Source organism: Elephas maximus, chromosome 23 (genome assembly GCF_024166365.1).
Source record: "Elephas maximus indicus isolate mEleMax1 chromosome 23, mEleMax1 primary haplotype, whole genome shotgun sequence".
In the NCBI taxonomy this organism is placed as follows: Eukaryota; Metazoa; Chordata; class Mammalia; order Proboscidea; family Elephantidae; genus Elephas; species Elephas maximus.
The window spans coordinates 33,587,546-33,606,623 of NC_064841.1; the positions used below are offsets into that span (position 1 = coordinate 33,587,546).

The 19,078-nt window shown below is 39.7% G+C and overlaps 1 protein-coding gene across 1 annotated transcript in view; it reads left to right on the plus strand.

The window, feature by feature from the left end:
- The first annotated feature begins 804 nt into the window (after nt 1-804).
- The window catches only part of WDR49 (WD repeat domain 49), a 210,049-nt gene continuing 191,775 nt past the window's right edge, over nt 805-19,078 (plus strand). Inside the window, exon 1 of the mRNA XM_049867101.1 lies at nt 805-1,483. Within this exon, the coding sequence (XP_049723058.1) occupies nt 1,319-1,483 (165 nt within the window). The 5' untranslated portion in view covers nt 805-1,318. The remainder of the gene's footprint in view (nt 1,484-19,078) is intronic.

The following is a 19,078-nucleotide window of genomic DNA, read 5'->3' on the forward strand; positions in this document are numbered from 1 at the left end:
AATGTAAAGTGCTTAGTGTAGTGCACATGATAAGTACTCAAAAAAATTTAACTTTTTTTCATTATTATTAGCTGAAACAGTGACAACATTGTAATTTTATCACAGAGTTTATCATATTAATGCTGCACCCCCCCCATGTTTTTAATAAGTTGAAAGCTTTATTAAACCACCATCAGTGGCTTGATCCCACCCAGAGGCACCTCAGATGACAGGCCTCGTGATCTGCTTCTGAAAGGTCACACCCTTGAAAACCCCATGGAGCTGGGGACACATGGGGTCACTATGACTCAGAATCAACTCAATAGCAATTAACAACAACAACAACATAAGGCAGACAGCCTGCAATTGTGGATGCTAAGATCACACTTACGTATGCAATACTGGGAGAAGACAACAACTGAATGAACCATACCCATTTTATGCACACAGAAACTAAGGCAAAAGAATATAAGAAAGGAATTCTTGTTAAATAAGAATAAAATATTTCCTGTGTGTAAAACATAAAAATTCCAGAATGCCATTCTGTTTCTGTGGCTAATCATATCATTTTATAATGCATACCATGATTCATAGAAAATATATTTATGAAAGTTGTCTTTAAGTAATACGGTAATGCAGTTTAATAAACAATAAATAGGCCAAATTGTCCTTTAAAAAAAAAAAAAAAGACCTCAACATTTACCATATATATTCAGAGCTTCAGTTCAGTCATTTGTTGGGGAAAGGAAGAAGGAAAAGTTTCAGCTGGGTTAATGTCGGTTGCCAGGAAACATACAAAGACACCAGGACTAGAGGAAGCAAACAACTCCACACTGCTGGGAAGGTGGCCATTAGAGGACAGCGCTTTGTTGGGAAGGAAACCTTGCAGCTGTGTCATCTCAGGCCTCCAGATGTGACAATGGAGTTTAAAGACAAGCAAGGTTAGCCAGAGAGTTTGAGAAGTTCATTTTCTAATGCATCTAAAATGAGGATTAGAAGCTGCCTTCTGTGTCAGTTGTTATAAACATGGGGGAAGCTTTACCCATGTTTAATCAAGCCAGGTTAAACAGTAAGTAAGGTGGGAGGTGTCTTTACATTATTCCACTGTGGATTTTGAAAAACAGACTGTGAAATTAAAGAAGCGTGGAGGTCCACGAGGGCTTTTATTTCCTCCACTCGACATTTTGCCTCCTAATTGTATGCCTTGAAATGTTTGCACTTTCATTTTGGAATTGTATGGTTAAATTGGGTTTCTTTCAAAGGCACCTGCTGAAGAAGAAGAAGAAAAAAAAAGCCACATAGAAATAGTTAAAGGCTGCTAAAAAGCAGTGAAACAACCATGAATTACCAGAATGCAACATTGGAGTTAAATGTGGGGTCACAGCCTGGGCCAAAGAACGCTCAGAGAGCAGAAGGTGGCACTGAACATGGAGACTATGGGCCAGCCCTGCTTGAAAACCAGCTCAGTGTGGGCGACTTTGTCAAAATACAGAGTGCATTTGAGGTAAGTGATAATATGATTTACTGTAGAGTTTGAGCTGTTTATGAAGGAGACTAGGATGAAAGAGAGAAAGAGTTTTTGTTTTGCTTTGTTTAATTGTGTATATCTAACGGTTCAAACAGGGAATTGCAAAGCATTGGTCAGGCCTGGATCTAACTATGTGCTTGGTAAATTTATTCCTCAGTTCTTTGGACCAAATTGTATTATTTAGATTGAAATTGGTGCTTTTGAATATCATTGCTATCAGTGAGGTATCATGGCAGTGGGGGTGTTGTTCTTAGCTGCAGTGAAGTTGCAACAATCTCATGGCAACCCCTGTCCCGCACCATCCCCATGATCGGTTGTGGATCTGATCTTGGAGCAAACTGTTGTGATCCAAGGGTTTTTGTTGGCTGATCTTTGGAAATAAATAGCCAGGCCTTTCTTCCATTATGGAGGTAGAACTCTGGAAATGCAAACACTGTATACACAGGTCCAGTTTGCAAAAATTCCATCCTGCCACACCCTCAGTGGCACACTCTCCAAAGCTGATTTTGGCCCTTCGATGTCCCAAGATCCTATGTGAGGGACCAGTCTCCCATTCTTTTTGTAAATATTGGGTCAATGCCAATAAAAACAAACTTTGAAGTTTTCATTTAAATTCCACATGAGAAATAAAACTTTAGGAATTTAACTATAAACAAATGTTCTCCTCTCAATCTTAATTAGCTTGAAATTCTGCAGCTATGCATAATGAACAGCACTCACTGACATGATTTTTAGTTTCACGTTGGGGTAGGAAGAAGTGCTCTTGATTGCTGTCGAGTTTGGGTAGACATGAGTCTCCATCCATTCTACTTCATTATGTTTGCTAAAATATGATCTCAGGGCTTCGAAAGCTCCTCTGGCGGTGCTTGGGAGTGTAAGTACTAATTTGAAACAGACATGCGATATTTTGGAACACCACCTCGAAATTAATAAAACATGTTGAAATCTAACAATTGCATTGGTGTGTGTGCAATTGGCACAAAATTTAATCCTCAACAGTCCAAAGGGGTGCTAACCACTGACAAACTCTGCTATTCCCTGTTTTGTATTATAAGCTAGGATTTATCGGTATTGATAAATTCATGTCCCAATAACATCAAATAAGTTTTATAACAGAATCTATCAGATTTAGCAGCAAGCATGCTCTGTCCTACACTTATTCATTTTAATCTTCATGTATTTGCTATTTATCCAACCCCATTTGTCTGAAACGCTTTCAGCGCTGCTCATGCCCAATGCACCAAATGAGTTTGGCATATTTGGATAGACATAGCAAACATTGGGACAGCTTGAGGACATTCAGAAAAACCTAACAGCAGATTATGACAGCTTTGACTCTGGAATGATGAGAAATGTGGCAGTTTTGTCCTGAATCTGAGTACACAAAGAATTAGAATGCTAAGGTCTGTCAGGGAGCCCACACTGTAAAGTAGATGTGTGAGACAGTACAACAGCTACAGCAGGTGGGTGGGGTGGCAGGGTGTCCTTTTCAAACTGCAAACTAGTCTTGAGTGAACTCAAGCGAAACTGGACAATTCAACCTCAGTTTTTTATTTTTCTTTTCACTTTAAGCATTTTGAAGACTGGATCACTTATTTTGAAATTATCCTTTGAAAAATCAGGTTCTGATGGTCCGAAGGGGAGAAGAGATTGCAATTCAGAGCTTGCATGAAAGTGAAAAATCTAATGACAGTTTTTAAACAATAAATTGGGCTTTTTCAGGTGTACGCCCAAGAAAATAAAGTCCACCCGTTTTTAACAGACTCGACAGACACAGAACTGTACAATCCAATGGCAAATGTGCAACCTGTACTAAAAATTAGGTCCCTGAGCCAACATGGTTTCCAAACACAGCATGGACTCTGAAAGAAGGATGATACACTAGATGGTTCAAATGGAGCCTAGTCCATCTGTCATGAGCATTGGGCCCGCAGGCCACAGGTGTAGATTGTTGTAAAAAAAAAAAATGCCTTCGGCAGTTGTCCTGCAATATAGAACTCCACAAGCAGTGAATTTGTGGCCCAATCACTAAATACATGTTCTTGGAAATGCCAAAATTCTGGCCCAGATACCTCTCTCTCTTCTTTTGGCTTTTTATGCAGATTGCTTATTCGGGGCTGAAGACTTGTCAGATATTAGGTGTCATCCATTGCCTTAAATAGCATTGGCAATGCTTAATTAAAAAATAATAAGTTGGGTCTTTGAATTGTTTTGTGAATGTTTCACATATATTTTTGAACGAAATATCACATATTGTATACAGCTTAGCCGTAGTATTTTAGCAATAAAGGAAGTAATACTTTCTTTCCTTATGTGATGGTATAAGTGAGCTAGAATCACTTAGTGTTTAAGAGCCAGGAGTCAGACTTCCTGGATTAGAATCCCAATTTTGCCACTTACAATGTGACTTTGCAAATCACTTAAGAAATAAGTGATTTACCTCAGTTTCCTTATTTCTAACATAGGGAGAATAGTGCCTACCTACGAGGTTGTTGTAAGGGTTAAATGAGGAATTATCTGGAAAGTACTGGAAAAGTGCCCTTGCACAGAGTAAGTGTTCAATTAACGTTCAATATTATTTGTGTTCAGTGAGTAGAGGTTGACCACTACCTCTAACCTTGTTTTGATTCTAATTCATGCATTTCCTAAAGGAAATTAAACTTCTAATAATGCTTGCTACTTTATTTCTACGTTTACTTCACTTATGGCAGGAAGTAGTAGCAACAAGAGTTGCAAAGAAGAGTCAAACAGCATCATCATCCCACTTCTTATTTCATATTTTTTAGCCTGAGAAAGATTTCAATTGGTATCTTAATCCTCTTTTTTTGGAACAAAGAAGTTACCTGGGTAGAAGGGCTAGAAAAGTAACTTATGGATCTCATTTTGTTTCAAGTGTCGGTGTCAAAAAGCCATATATGAGCCTGAAGGGAAACTTGTATTATGCATAGAATTATAAAGTGATTGTTACTCAAAATTTTTCTTTAGCACTTGCAACACTTAGAGAAATCACATGGTCTCTGGATATTTGTATTATTTTAATGCCAATAGTGTTTTGCATTTTCTTAGAAACTTCAAAAGTCAGCTAATGTGTGAAGAAGAGTGGCTGTGGTTTGCTAATTTCATAGGAATGGTGAGAAGGGAAATCCAAGGGAAATAGACTTTTGAGAAGGCCCCTATTGAGGCCTGATATATATTGAGTCTCTTTCAAGAGTCTGGCTATGTAGCTGTCTGAATATTTCCTTCTTTGAGTTCTCCATTGTTGACCTCTCCATGTCAGGCCATTTTGCTCTTTGACCCTGGATCTCCTGCTGCCTGTGTGAACGGGAACCGGAGTGTGCCTTGCCCCGCTGCACTCACTGGGCTGGGGCCTGAACTGCCTCTGTCAGTAAATGTGTCTCTTATCATCTCCTGGAGCATCTGTGTGATCTGTCGCAGGTTATGGGCCCAAGCTGGCCCTACCCTTTTCACTCTATTCTACCATTTCCTTGCCTAATTCCTGCTAAATCTTTAGATTCAACTAGACCTAAAAATGAAATCTCCTAAATCCTGCATGAAACATGAGGTATTTATGCTCAGAGTTTGAAGAGCTGAAACAGTCTTAGTTTGAGAAAGGACTGGTAGTAATCCTAGTAAGAAATGTTCCAGAGACTGTCTGTCCAGTGAGGGTTCTCAGAATAAACCTGTCTTGAAGGGTGCATGAAATTTAAACACAATGCACTAGTACTAATCTTATCTCAAAAGAACTGAGAAGTTCAGGAGGCAGTTTTGCCGGTCCTAAAACTGTGCTTGAGGGGTAACAAAATATTCAATCCACAGAATTCATGACAACCTCTCGTGATTTTCTTTAAAAAATTTCCAGGATGCCTGTAGGTGGACTCTAGAGCATGTCCAATGAATGATGCTTCCTTGCTCCAACAGGATGAAGCTGAGAGGTAGGCTACCCTGACAGGCACTAAGGAAATACGGAAGTCTAAATTCCGTACCTCCCTTTCTACCTTTCCTGCATTTGTCCTTCTTTCCCAGTTGTCCTTCTTTCCCAGCTTTTTTTTGCAATTCATAAGGACTCAGTCTTCTCTCAGCCTTTCATTGCCCCTTATTTCTTTGCTCGTAAGTTGCCTAAATGGACAGGTCTGCCTAGACGTGTCTCGTGTTTCAGAGCTATTCATATCTCTTACTTCTTCCTTGTCTACCCAGGCACTATCATCCCGAGCACATCAATACAATTAGCCATTTTTGTTTCATTCCCCGACCTTGGGAACTTTAGATTTTGCTTATCTCTGATAAAATATGAGACTGTCCATGAAGATATAGTTATTTATTTTCTTAGCTAAAACTGATAGTTCAAAACTCTGTATGCTATCCAATAACTTTCCAGATAAGAAAATATTTTTTAAGGTGTGGGCCGACTGCATAAAATATATAATAACTCAAATATGATAGAGGTTTGCTTCTTGCTCACATGAAGTTGAAAGCAAGTTTTCTAATTGGCGGGCACTCCAAAGAGAGAGGAGAGATTCAGGTACCCAGACTTCTTCCTTCCTGTACCTTCCAAGATTGCCTGTAGTAGAGGAGAGCATGAAGATACATACGGGGAATTTTTTTATGGGTTAGGCTCACATCTCTTTCACTAGAACTCAATCACATGGCTACACCTAACTGCATGGGAAGCTGTGAAGTGTAAATTAGCTGTGTGCCCGGGAAAACAATCTCACCTATGATTCCTCTAGAGTTTTGTTGTTGTTAGGTACCATCGAGTAGGTTCTGACTCTTCGCGACCCTATTTACGTAGAATAGAATGAAAGACTGCCCGGTCCTGTGCCATCCTCACAATTGTTGTTATGCTTGAGGCCATTGTTGCAGCCACTGTCAATCTATCTCGTTGAGGGTCTCCCTCTTTTTCTCTAACCCTCTTCTTTACCACAGGTTCTGATTATTAATGGATGCTTGTAGCTATTTCTTCTTACTTTGAGTCATGCTACATCAGCAAATGAAGGTCTCAAGACCTTGACTCCATCCATATCATTAAGGTCGACTCTGCTTAGAGGAGGCAGCCTTTCCTCAGTCATCTTTTGAATGCCTTCCAGTCTGAGGGGCTCATCTTCTGGCACTATATCAGGCAGTGTTCCGCTGGTATTCGTAAAATTTTCACTGGTTAATTCTTTTCAGAATTTTTTATTAATTCTTTTCAGAAGTAGGTCACCGAGTTCTTCTTCCTAGTCTGTCTTAGTCTGGTAGCTCAGCTGAAACCTGTCAGCCACTGGTGACCCTGCTGGTATTTGAATAACTGGCATAGCTTCCACCATCACAGCAACACGCGAGCTCTCACAGCATGACAAACTGACAGATGCATAGGGTTTAGAGTTTAGCGGTAGGAAAACTTTCATCTTGCCTACTGAGCCAGAATGCTTCATTTTGTAGATTAAGGAGAGCCATGTGCCTAATTGTGTATTGTGTTTTTCCTTAGGTGCTAGGAACTTCAAAGCTAAATTTAGTACTCAATTGATACAACTATTCTTAACTTAGTCTTTCTGGGACAATTGTCTGCTATTTTCATTTTGTGACTCTTGTTCTTTTATCTTTGCTTTAATGGTTCTATTGTTTATATACCTTCTGTTGTAATGAAACTAAAACTCTTTCTGGAAATATCAGTGGAGGTAAAAATGATGAATAAAAATTTAATTCCTTTCAAGTGTGGTGAGATTTCATGAAGCACTTTGGTAGACATCATGTTCTTTGATCTGCTTACCAGCATGAAAGCCAGGGAGGACAGACATTTTTACTTCCCCTTTACACATAAGGAGAATAAGGCTTAACAATATTTAATCGAATTCATTCATGGGGTAGAGCCAGGGCTCAGGAGTAGATTGTCCACTTCCCAGCCCATTGTATGACATGACTTCCAAGACCACACCGCAAACTCCCTTTGGGATGCTGCACTAAGGCAAAGGAATCCAATGGATAAAGACTTCATTAACAAAATGAGCATGTTAATAGCATGCAAGTTCTGTGCCCTGGTAACTGGGAGTTAGTGCATAATCAGCAACTAATCAACAACTTCTACAATCAAATCAGTATAGAGAAAGAGTTAAAGAGTAAAAGGAAAAGATAAAATTAACTTGTTGCTTTATTATTATTATTTCCTTTCTAAAGATTTTTTTTTTTTTTAAAGATATCTCAGTGGAGGCTTGTGAACAAGTAAACAGGTAAAGCTTAATCTATAACTCTTACATAGTGCAGAGCGCTTTCAGCAGTCACAGTCATTTCATCACCTGCTGAACGAAGGCAGCAGGTCAGAGCGTTACTCACCCCAATTCCCTTAGAGGAATTGAAAAATCTATTTTTGATGGCAGCAGAAAATCAGTAAAGCTCTGCTGGTCCCCCTCCTCAGCATTAAGGTAATAGCATGAAGACAAATTTGCATCTGGCAAAATTGGAGTTCTTTGATAGTTTTTGTCAGACTTGCTAGATTTCATGGGTTATGTTAGCTAACAATGTCAACAAGGAGATGAAGTCGGGTGTTAAGACAAATGAAAAATTCGTGTTCCAGGACGCTTCTGTCCTCATGCTGAATTTCATGACAAGTTCATGCCTTTTCCAATTTCTCTGTGTGCTTTTGTAAAAGGTGTTTATAAAAGTTAATCTGAATGGGAGAAGTTGATGAATAGTATTTTTGGTGAACACACGTTTTAACCTTGAATTTAGCCAGAACTGGCTCAGAGAAGGCATGCAAGAAGTCTGTTATAAAGGAGGAAGAATTTGAAAGAAAAAAAAAAGATGCCTCTTACTATTCATTTGCAGTGCAGCAACTTAGCCAGACCTGTAGTTCCAAGGTTCTGCCTCACACTTGCTCAAGTAGAAGTCCGTTGAGTCCTTCAGCCCCTCATCGTGTCTTACCACTATTGTATGGAGATGACTGTCATGAATTTCTGACTCTCTGGGCATCAACGGTCTTTACTGAGGACTATCAGGGACACCAAATTCTTCTATTCCTTCCCCTCCACATGTGCACATGTCCTTTCCTAATTCTCTCTTTACACCCAAGGCAAGGTTGTCATTCTGGTCTGGCCCCAGACCTACACTGTCCAATATGGTGGCATTGGGCCACTTGTGGCTAAACCCATTGCCATCGAGTCAATTCTAACTCATAGCAACACTATATGACAGAGTAGAATTGCCCCATAGGGCTTTCAAGGAGTAGCTGGTGGATTCGAACTGCCCAACTTTTGTTTAACAAACATAGTTCTTAACTATTGCACCACCAGGGCTCTTATTTAAGTACAGTTAAATAAAATTAGAACTTAATAAAATTACAAATACAGTTTTTTACAACATCGGCTACATTTCAAGTACTCAGTAACCACATCCAGCTCGTGGCAACTATATTGGACAGCACGGATTATAGAACATTTCTACCATTGCAGAAAGTTCTATTGGCTAGTGCTCCTTCACACCCTTCTCACTGTTTCCTATTGACTTGTTCCTCTTCCTCACTCTGGCCTCCTTTATATGCCCAGGGTTGTTCTCAGCCTCTCTACCCCCCTGGAAAAACCCCAGGCCACTAAGGCCTCATAGCGAAGAGGCCTCAGAGGGAGCAGGAAATATTTTCCCCTGCCACAGTTTAAGAAATGTTTCTCCAAATGTTTAGTTACTTCTCTAGGACTGTGAAGAGTGGGAATATCCATTCCTTCTAGGGGAGCTCCACCCTCCCAACCGTTCAGTGTGCACCCATGGTCTCAACAAGTTAGTCCATGATTATCTGACACTAGAACATCACATCGATGTGTTTCAGTCGTACTGGCCATATTTTAGTTACTTGAACACTTTAACAGGCTTCCTGTTTTAGGGCTGGCCAATTGCTGGTGCTTCAGCTTGGCCAGCTCCCACTTCCCCCACCAGTTTGCTGGTTAACTGCTGTTCATACTTCATGTTTAAACACCATTTCCTCAGGAAAGTCTTCATTCACCATCAAGATTGGATTAACACCTTACTTCTTACCCCTCATAGTTCCTGTACTTTCCCTTTGTTGCTCTCATCACAAAAGCTCCGGTTAAGTGTTGTTGTTCATTGCCATAGAGGCTCTGACTCATGGCAATCTTGTGTATAACAGAACAAAACATTGCCAAGTCTTGCATCATTTACATGGTCATTGGGATGTTTGAGTCTACTGTTGTGGCTAATATGTTAATCCATTTCAATGAGGGTTTCCTTCATTTTTTTGCTGACCATCTACTTTATCAAACATGATATTCTTTTTCAGCAATTGGTTTTTCCTGAGGACATGTCCAAATTAAGTGAGCTGAAGTCTCACCATTCTCACTTCTAAGGAGCATTCTGTTTGCATTTCTCCTAAGACTGATTTGTTCATTCTTCCAAGAGTCCATGGTATATTTAATACTGTTTGCCAGCACCACAATTTGAACACATCAATTCTTCTTCTGTCTTCCTTTTTTATTGTCTTTGGGTGGTGCAAATAGTTAACATGCTTAGCTGCTAACCAAAGAGTTGGAAGTTTGAGTCCATCCAGAGGCATCCCCAAAGAAAAGCCTACAGATCTACTTCTGAAGTATCAGCCACTGAAAACCCTATGGAGCACAGTTCTACTCTGACACACATGGAGTCTCCATGAGTTAGAATCGACATGACAGCCACTGGTCTGAAAGTGAAGTATGAATAGCAGTTAGCCAGGAAACTGGTGGAGGAGGTGGGAGCTGTCCATGCTGAGTTAAGTACAATCCCAGGTTTTGTTTAAAGCCAGGTAGAAGGGTCAGGCAGGCTATGAGAGAGAAGTCATCTTGGTGAGAGGATCTCAACATAGATCCGAGAGGGTGGAGACTATAGGTGCAAATGAGATATCTGGTGGAGAGAGCACAGAGTCTAAGACCAGGCTTTAGAGAAATTCTCCAAGGAGGTGGAGGAACAACTGAAATTGTTTCAGGAATTATAGAAGCAGGGTTATTTCCTGGAAAAAGAAGGAGAAGCAAACAAACAAAGACTAGCTAGCATTATGAAGTTCCATTCATTTTTATGATCTCTATTTATTTAATAGTCCCTTTTTTTATTATTATTAAAAGAATTAGAATACAGCAGATTTATTCTCATTTATACAAGTTATACATGAAGCTCCCTTTTACCATCTCCACCTCCAGCCACTGTGCTCTCTAGGGTAACTACTCTTAACGTTATATCCTTCCAGTATATTTTAAATTCATTTTCATATGAGTACATTTACATATCACATACAGCTTTGTTTTACATATGATATATTTACATATATTATCACAGTCTGTATTCAGAGGAAAGTATCAGAAAAATAGCCAATAATTATGTGAAAAGATACTCAAACACACTAGGAATTTGATTTGAAATTCTAATAAAAAAAGAAGACTTCCTTTTTCATTTATCAGATAGCCCAAGATGAAATGAATTAATAATATTCACTGTTGGCAAGATATCAGAGAAATGAGCACTAAGATTATAAATTGGAAAAGCTTTTTTGGAAGGCAATTTGTCAGTATATATCAAATAAAAACCTCTGTGTACCCTTTCAAACAGCAATTCCAGTTCTACACACTATCCTAAATGAAATCTGACATGTGCAGAAAAAAAGAACACACAAAATATTCACTGTAATATTGTCTATAAACTGGAATATGAAAACAACCCAAATGTTAATCAATAGCTAAAAGAATAAATAAATTTTGGTAAACTCATACTAAAAAAAAAAAAAAAGAATACGATAGACTTATATAAGATTGCCAAGATTTACTGTTGACTGAGAAAAAGAAAATCACAGAACAGTGCATAATTATATTCTAAAATGAAAAAATATGTGTTTATGTGTGTGTAGAAGTTTCAGTTATGGAAAAATACAGCTGAACTTGTAGCAGTGTAATTTACAGCGAATGGCGCTGGGGTACTTTATCTACACCATAATTCGGTGCCAAGATAATGTTCTTAAAATGCCACTATATCTCAACAACCTAAACACTATGTGGTGCTATTTTTAAATATGTAGCTGACAGTGCTGAATTTAAACAATGCTAAATTTAAAAGCAGTGCTTTTAATAGATACTTTGTCTTATTAAGCCATATTTCTTCACCACCTTCCTTCCATTGAGTTTTAGCATTGGGAAAGAGACCGTAAGAGAGCCATTCCATTGCCTTCATCTTACAGGTGACTAAACAATCCTCCCACCGCCATCAAGTCAATTCCAACTCATAGCGACCCTATAGGACAGAGTAGAGCTGCCCCCATAGAGTTTCCAAGGAGCACCTGGTGGATTTGAACTGCCAACCTTTTGGTTAGCAGCCCTAACTCTTAACCACTGCACCACCAGTGTTTCCTAGAGAAGAGTCCCTGTGAGTCTGAATCAACTCTATGGCAACAGGTTTGGGTTTTTTTTTTTTTTTTTGGTAAACAAACCTCCAGGAAGGAGAGATTTGCCAAGATGCATATGAGAAATTGTTGTCAGAGGCAAAGTTTAGCCCAAAGTGGTCTAATGTCCAGTTTCTGTTTTTCCGTCTACATTTCTGTCCTTTTAATGAACAACCCTGAATTTGCTCTACTGAGTGTATCTCTAATTTTCCAAAGTTATTTTACACATTGTTAGTCTATAATCTTGGCCATGTTCATTTCTCTGACCCTCTCCCCAAACATGCTATTATCAATAAAACAAATAAGCATCTCTTGTACAATATAGAAGAGGATATTAAGAGTGTAGGAATTCATTTACTCATTTTTACAAAGGATAGTTACTGAATGGCTACCCTGAGACAGTTGGAAATCACTTAGACTCAGGCCTGAGGGCAAGGAGGGGTATACTGACAAATTAACTCATATTTACTTTGTAATTGCTTGGTACTTTGAGAGGAGAACAGGGTGTGGAGGAAACATGTGTCTCATGGGGGAAGGGGTCTCCGGGAAGGCTTCCTGGAGGAAGTAACACCTAGGCTGCCATCTGAGGGAAAGGCATCATTCAGATGGTGAATGGAGGTTGGAGGAGTAGTGCTCCAGAGAAAGGAAACAAAGTGCAAAGTTTGGTTGGGTAGAAATAACTTGGGACATTCAGGCATTCGTTTGCAGGAATCAGAGAACTCATCTGCCAAGGGGGAAGGAATGAAAGATGAGGCTGGAGCATCAAACCAGAACTGTATTGTGAGCTATGTTAAAGAGACTGACATTTATACTGGGGGCTGTGGGGATTGAAATGTTGTAATCCTGGAGTGACATGATAAGATTGGCATTTTGGAAATGATCACTAAGTCTGTATTTTTAAGAATGCTTTTGGGGTGCAAGTGGGAGCAGGAAGGAAAGGAGTCAGGGAGACAGCTTAGGAGGCTGGTGCGATGATCTGCCAGTGCTGAGAGGCACACTATAGAGATTCAAGTGATATTCAGGAGCTAGGATGTACAGGACTTATTGACGGATTTGGTATAGGTCAGGGAACATGAGAGGAGGAATGAGTTTCACTTTTTTCCACTTAACTTTTTATTTTGAAAAATGTCAAATCTAAAAAGTTGAAGGTGAAGAGTATATTGAACACCCAAACACCTTCCATCTAGATTAACTGTTAACATTTTGTCGTATTTATTCTTTATATATACATGATTTTTTCTCAACCATTTAAAAGTAAGTTGCAGGCACCATGCTATTATCCCTACGTAGCTTAATATGTACCTCCTAGGAAGAAGGACATTCTTCTAGATAAGTACAATGCCATTATCACATACAGGAAATTTAAGTTTATATAGTACACTGTTTAATAAAATGTGCCTATTCCCAAGAAAGGTGATCCAACTGAATGCAGAAATTATCGAACAATATCATTAATATCACGCACAAGTAAAATTTTGCTGAAGATCATTCAAAGGTGGCTGTAGCAGTATATCAAAAGGGAACTGTCAGAAATTCAAGCCGGATTCAGAAGAGGATGTGGAAATACGGATATCATTGCTGATGTCAGATGGACCCTGGCTGAAAGCAGAGAATACCAGAAAGATGTTTACCGTGTTTTATTGACTATGAAAAAGCATTCAACTGTGTGGATCATAACAAATTATGGATACCATTGTGAAGAATGGGAATTCCAGAACACTAAATTGTGCTCATAAGGAACCTTTTCGTAGATCAAGAGGCAGTTGTTCAGGCAGAACAAGGGGATACTGATTGGTTTAAAGTCAGGAAAGGAGTGCGTCAGGGTTTTCTTTCACCATACCCATTCAATCTTTCACCATACCTATTCAATCTGTATGCTGAGCTGTTAATCCAAGAGGCTGGACTATATGAAGAAGAATGGGGCATCAGGATTGGAGAAAGACTCGTTAACAACCTGCGTTAGGCAGATGACACAACCTTGCTTGCTGAAAGTGAAGAGGACTTGAAGCACTTACTGATGAAGATCAAAGACCACAGCCTTCAGTATGGATTACACCTCAACATAAAGACACAAAAATCCTCACAACTGGGCCAATAAGCCACATCACAATAAACAGAGAAAAGATTGAAGTTGTCAAGGAATAAGCCACATCACAATAAACAGAGAAAAGATTGAAGTTGTCAAGGATTTCATTTTACTTGGATCCACAATCAACGGCCATGGAAGCAGCAGTCAAGAAATCAAAAGAAGCATTGCCCTGGGCAAATCTGCTGCAAAGGACCTCTTTAAAGTGTTGAAAAGCAAAGATGTCGCCTTGAAGACTAAGGTGTGCCTGACCCAATTCATGGTGTTTTCATTTTCATCATATGCATGTGAAAGCTGGACAATGAATAAGGAAGACCGAAGAAAAACTGACGCCTTTGAATTGTGGTGTTGGTGAAGAAAATTGAATATACCACGGACTGCCAAAAGAACGAATAAATCTGTCTTGGAAGAAGTACAACCAGAATGTTCCTTAGAAGCGAGGATGGTGAGGCTTCGTCTCACAAACTTTGGACATGTTGTCAGAAGGGATCAGTCCCTGGAGAAGGACATCATACTTGGTAAACAGGGAGCCAGTGAAAAGAAGAAAGACCCTCAATGAAATGGATTGACATAGTGGCTGCAACAATGGGCTCAAGTATAAAAGGATTGTGAGGATGACCCAGGACTGGGCAGTGTTTCATTCTGTTGTTCATAGGGTTGTTATTAGTTGGAACCACTTGACAACACCTAACAATAACAACAACACTTATCTCAATAATGTCTTTTTAGTTATTTAAAAAAAATTACAGATCCAATCCAGGATCACACATTAACTTCAATTGGCATGTCTCTTTAGTTTCCTTCAATCTAGAGGAGTTTCTTCGCTTTTTCTCATCTTTCATGACAGACATTTTTGAAGAGTCTATGTCAGCTGTTCAGAACTACCACTGTCTGGATTTTCTGACTGCCTCTTCACAATTGGATTCAGGTTTACCATATTTGGCAAGGGTATCGCATAAAGGGATGCTATGTCTTCACTCTTGCATAACTTCAGAAGGCACATCATCATGTCAGCTTGTCCCAGTATTGGGGATGCTATAAGTTGGATCCCTTGATTGAAGTGAGTCCACTAGAGTTATCCATTGTAAAGGTCCCTGGGGGATGATACTTATGAGTATCCTTTGACAAGCTTTCACCCATTGGTTTGATCATCAGTTGTTGATGTTTACCTGAAACAATTAATACATTGGCGGTTATAGATTGAGTTGTGTACCCACAAACAATGTGTGTCAACTTGGCTAGTCTATGATTCCCAGTATTGTGTGATTGTCCATTATTTTGTCATCTGATGTGATTTTCCTATGTGTTATAAATCCTACCTCTGTGGGATTAATTACGTTAATAAGACAGGACTCAATCTACAAGGTTAGGTTGAGTCTTAAATCAGTCTCTCTCTTTTTTTTTTTTTTATTAACAAAAGTCCCTACTTTATTCAGATTTCTTTAGTTTTTATCTAATGTCCTTTTTCTGTCCTAGGACCCTACCCAGGACCCCATGTCGTATTTGGTCATGTATTCTTAGATTCCTTTGGGCTACGGTGGTGTCTTAGTCATCTAGTGCTGCTATCACAGAAATACCACAGGTGGATGGCTATAACAGAGAAATTTATTCTCTCACAGTCTGTTGTTGCTGTTGTTGTTAGGTGCCATCAACTAGGTTCCAACTGGTAGCAACCCGACATACAACAGAACAAAACACTGCCTGGTCCTGCTTCATCCTCACAGTTGTTCTATGCTTGAGCTCATTGTTGTAGTCACTGTGTCAATTCATCTTGTTGAGGATCTTCCTCTTTTTTGCTGACCCTCTACTTTTTATTTTATTTTTTTTCTACTTTACCAAGCCTGATATCCTTCTCCCGGGACTGATCCCTCCTGACAATATGTCCAAAGTACATGAAATAAAGTCTCTCCATCCTTGCTTCTAAAGAACATTCTGGCTGTACTTCTTCCAAGACAAATTCGTTCCTTCTCTCTCAGTCTAGAAGGCTGGAAGTACAATTTCAGGGTGCCATCTCCAGGGAAAGGCTTTTTTTGTCTCTGTCATCTCTAGGGGAAGGTCGTTGTCATAAGCCCTTCACTGATCTAGGAGCTTCTCAGCGCAGGGACCCAGAGTTCAAAGGACACACTCTGCTCCTGGCTCTTCTTGCTTGGTGGTGATGAGCTCCTCCATCTTTCTGCTCCATTCTCTCTTTTATATCTCAAAAGAGATTGACTTAATATACAATATAATCTTACAGATTTGAGTCCTGCCTCATTAACATAACTGCCTCCAGTCCTGACTCATTAACATCATTAACACCACATCGGATGACAAAATGGTGGACAATCACATAATACTGGGAATCATGACCTAGCCAAGTTGACACATCTTTGGGAGGACACAGTTCAATCCATGACAGGTGGTTTCTCAGATTTTCCTTATTTTTAATGACCTTGACAGTTTTTAGGAGCAATGCTCAGTTATTTGTAGAATGTCCCTCAGTTGGGATGTATCTGATGGTTTTCTCATGATTAGACTGGGGTGATAGATTTTGGGGAGGAAGGCGGAGGTGAAGCGCTACCTGTCAAGGACACGTGCTACCATGATGTGTCACTGTTGGTGTGGCCTTAATCACAGGACTAAGGCAGCGTTTACCAGGTTTCTCCATTGTGAAGTTACTCTTTTTTTTTTTTAAATTTTTCTTGTGCTTTAAGTGAAAGTTTGCAAACCAAGTCAGTCTCTCACAAAAAAAATGTATATACACCTTCCTACATACTCCCAATTGCTCTCACCCTAATGAGACAACCCGCTCCCTCCCTCCACTCTCTCTTTTAGTGTCCATTTCCAGCTTCTAACCCCCTCTACTCTCTCATCTCCCCTCCAAGCAGCAGATGCCAACATAGTCTCAAGTGTCCACCTGATCCAAGAAGCTCACTCCTCACCAGCATCCCTCTCCATCCCATGGTCCAGCCCAATCCCTGTCTGAAGAGTTGGCTTTGGGAATGGTTCCTGTCCTGGGCCAACAGAAGGTCTGGGGGCAATGACCACCGGGGTTCTTCCAGTCTCAATCAGACCATTAAGTGTGGTCTTTTTATGAGAATTTGGGGTCTGCATCCCACTGCTCTACTGCTCCCTCAGGGATTCTCTGTTCTGTTCCCTGTCAGGGCAGTCATCAGTTGTAGCCGGGCACCATCTAGTTCTTCTGGTCTCAGGCTGATGTAGTCTCTGGTTTATGTGGCCCTTTCTGTCTCTTGGGCTCATAATTACCTTGTGTCCTTGGTGTTCTTCATTATCCTTTGTTCCAGGCGGGTTGAGACCAATTGATGCATCTTAGATGGCTGCTTGCTAGCGCTTAAGACCCCAGACGCCACTCTTCAAAGTGGGATGCAGAATGTTTTCTTAGTAGATTTTATTATGCCAATTGACTTAGTTGTCCCCTGAAACCATGGTCCCCAAACTCCCGCCCCTGCTACACTGGCCTTCGAAGCATTCAGTTTATTCAGGAAACTTCCTTGCTTTTGGCTTAGTCTAGTTGTGCTGACCTTGCTTGTACTGTGTGTTGTCTTTCCCGTCACCTAAAGTAATTCTTATCTACTATCTAACTAGTGAATACCCCTCTCCCACCCTCCCTCCCTTTCCCCTCTTGTAACCACCAAAGAATATTTTCTTCTCTGTTTAAACTATTTCATGAGTTCCTATAATAGTGGTCTTATACAATATTTGTCCTGTTGCAACTGACTAATTTTACTCATCATAATGCCTTCCAGATTCCTCTATGTTATGAATGTTTCACAGAGTAATTACTGTTTTTTATCCATGAGTAGTATTCCATTGTGCGAATATACCATAATTTATTTATCTATTCATCTGTGGATGGGCACCTCGGTTGCTTCCATCTTTTTGCTGTTGTAAACAGTGCTGCAATGAACATGGGTGTGCATATATCTGTTCATGTACCCACTGCCCACTACCACTGCTGCTGAGTCGATTCCTACTCACATATAAAGGCTCTTATTTCTCTAGGATATATTCCAAGGAGTGGGATTGCTGGATCGTATGGTAGTTCTATTTCTAGCTTTTTAAGGAAGCGCCAAATTGATTTCCAAAGGGGTTGTACCATTTGACATTCCCACCAGCAGTGTAGAAGTGTTCCAATCTCTCCACAGCCTCTCCAACATTTATTATTTTGTGTTTTTTGGATTAATGGCAACCATGTTGGAGTGAGATGGGATCTCATTGTAGTTTTGATTTGCATTTCTCTAATGGCTAATGGTCTTGAGCATTTCCTCATGTGTCAGCTACCTGAACATCTTCTTTAGTGAAGTGTCTATTCATCTTTTGCTCATTTTTTAATTGGGTTATTTGTCTTTTTGCAGATGAGTTTTTGCAGTATCATGTAGATTTTAGAGATCAGGCACTGATCAGAAATGTCATAGCTAAAAACTTTTTCCCAGTCTGTAGGTCATCTTCTTACTCTTTCGGTGATGTCTTTGGATGAGCATAGGTGTTTGATTTTTAGGAACTCTCATTTATCTAGTTTTTCTTCTGCATTGTTAGTAATGTTTTGTATACTGTTTATCCCAGGTATTAGGGCTCCTAATGCTGTCCCTATTTTCTCTTCCATGATCTTTATCATTTTAGATTTTATATTTAGGTCTTCGATCTATTTTGAGCTCATTTTTGTGCATGGGGTGAGGTAAGGGTCTTGTTTCATTTTTTTGCAGATGGGTATCTGGTTATGCCAGCACCATTTGTTAAAAAGACAGTCTTTTCCCCATTTAACTGCTTTGCGGCCTTTGTCAAATATCAACTGCTCATATGTGGATGGATTTTTGTCTGGATTCTCAATTCTGTTCCATTGGTCTATGTATCTGTTGTTGTACCAGTACCAGGCTGTTTTGACTACTGTGGTGGTGTAATAGGTTCTAAAATTAGGTAGAGTAAGGCCTCGCACTTTGTTCTTCTTTTTCAGTAATGCTTTACTTCTCTGGGGCCTCTTTTCCTTCCATATGAAGTTGGTGATTTGTTTCTCCATCTCATTAAAAAATGTCCTTGGAATTTTGATTGGAATTACATTAAATTTTAGATTGCTTTTGGTGGAGCAGACACTTTTATAATGTTAAGTCTTCCT